The sequence below is a fragment of the Triticum dicoccoides genome, chromosome 7A (assembly GCF_002162155.2).
Source record: "Triticum dicoccoides isolate Atlit2015 ecotype Zavitan chromosome 7A, WEW_v2.0, whole genome shotgun sequence".
Lineage (NCBI taxonomy): Eukaryota > Viridiplantae > Streptophyta > Magnoliopsida > Poales > Poaceae > Triticum > Triticum dicoccoides.
Window position 1 is genome coordinate 523,555,157 of NC_041392.1, and position 1,729 is coordinate 523,556,885.

General features: G+C 55.5%; 1 protein-coding gene across 1 annotated transcript; it reads left to right on the top strand.

Annotated features, from left to right (window-relative positions):
• Positions 1–455: 455 nt before the first annotated feature.
• On the top strand, positions 456–1,327 carry LOC119331539. Its single transcript, XM_037604704.1, has one exon. It carries the CDS (start codon positions 604–606, stop codon positions 1,129–1,131), a length of 528 nt encoding a protein of 175 aa, XP_037460601.1. The 5' UTR covers positions 456–603; the 3' UTR covers positions 1,132–1,327.
• Positions 1,328–1,729: the final 402 nt, after the last annotated feature.

Consider the following 1,729-nt stretch of genomic DNA (forward strand, 5'->3'; position numbering starts at 1 on the left):
CGCTTGCCCTCCTGCAATGATCTTTGAATGCGTCGATAAAAGTTTATTTGTATTGAATATGTTTATCCGCTGTTGCTCTCTGAAAGACATGCAAGTTTGAAGGAAAAAAATGTTCTGAAGGCAGTAGTTGGGCTTCGCTCAGTACAGACGTGGACATGATTTCCTTCTGACAATAAACAAAACAAGCGTCCATATATGATATATCCACGTACGCCTCGATGTCAGGAAGACCATGGAAATTATGATGCAAAGTTAAATGGTCAGGCCACTCAAGTAAATTAAGTGCTTACTGCGACAGATAAGCGTATGCGTTTACACCTAATCTATCCCCCCCAAAGAGTGCGTCCCACTCCCACATCCACCTTTGGATCACCATCTCTGCACCTTTTTCTCTCACGTCGATCGGCCGCAAGTGGAGACGGAGGTCGATCGTGTCGTGTGAGCCGTGAGCTCCCTCGTCGCCTTTATCACACGCTGCACACCGCGCGTTCATGCCACCTCCACCCACTTGTAAAGCGAGCCAGCAGCCCCTCTCCCCTCTCCCCCTCCCTCTCATCCATTTCTTGCTGCTTTGATCCAAGCAAAAAAGGGAAAGCTATAAAGATGGCGAGGCACGTCCAAGCCGATCACGAGCCCGCAGATGACAGTGGTGGTGGTGCTGGTGCCGCGCTCGTGCTCTGGGACTGCGGCAGCACGCTCTACGACTCCTACGAGCTCACCGCCTTCAAGCGCCAGCTCGACGCCGCCGTGCTCGCCTGCCGCTCGCTCTCCATGCCGCACCTCCCCGCCGCCGACCCGGCCGTCCAGCCAGCCGGCCGCAGGAAGCGCGCGAGGCGGCTTCCCGCCCTGCTCCGGAGGCTGTTCTCCAAGGTGCTACGGCTGGCGTCGGCGCGCGGGGCGAGACACGACCGCTACCGGGCGTACGAGGGGTACGGCCACGGCGGCTACAGCGGCACGGGGTCGCCGTGGTCCGGGGCGCTGACGTCCATCCCGGAGGAGAGCGGCGGCAGCCCGGAGGCGGGGTCGTCCCCGGTCGTCCCCGGCCCGAGCGCGCTGCGCAGGGCGCAGTCGGAGCGGTTCATCGGCAGCAAGACGGCGACCCCCATGGTGCAATTCGACGTCGTCTTGTAGTTGTAGCTCGGATGTGCATGCTAGTTACTTAGGTATCAGACCATCACAGGCCAGTAAGATAACCTGTATACTGCAGAATATGCACTCTGCGGTGAGTTCTTCCGTGGTGCTGTACATACAGTGTTGGTGTAAGAATTTACAGGTGACAAACTAATGAAGTGGCGGCCATGGCAAAATAGCTTGTGGTCGTTTTTTTTTAACACGGCAAAGTAGCTCGATCTTGCGACAAATTGGAACTTGGAGGCACGGTGGTTGGGGAGGGTGCTTTCTTAGTTGACATCAGTAGTGAGGTCAGGTGGGCATCTGTTTTTGTCACTCCCATGTCCATGTGGTAATGCGTTACGCGCACCCTCACGGGGCAACCGTGTTCAATTTCAACGAGGGAGAGGATCGCGAGAAAGACCGTGCCTTGGAGCCTGCAGCGCCAAAGGTGACGACCGTATCCAAAGTAATATGCCGGATTTAGGTATCTTCAAAGCAGACTCTCAAATCGCCCGCATTTGTTCGGACCGTGTTGTTCGGTCATAGTTTGTCATCTAATATGATATCACATCGGTCTGCAGAGCGGTCTGGACGTTCTTTTCTCGTAAATCGAAAC

Excerpts from the sequence above, each read along its gene's own strand:
- LOC119331539 (XM_037604704.1), top strand. The coding sequence starts at position 604 with ATGGCGAGGCACGTCCAAGCCGATCACGAGCCCGCAGATGACAGTGGT.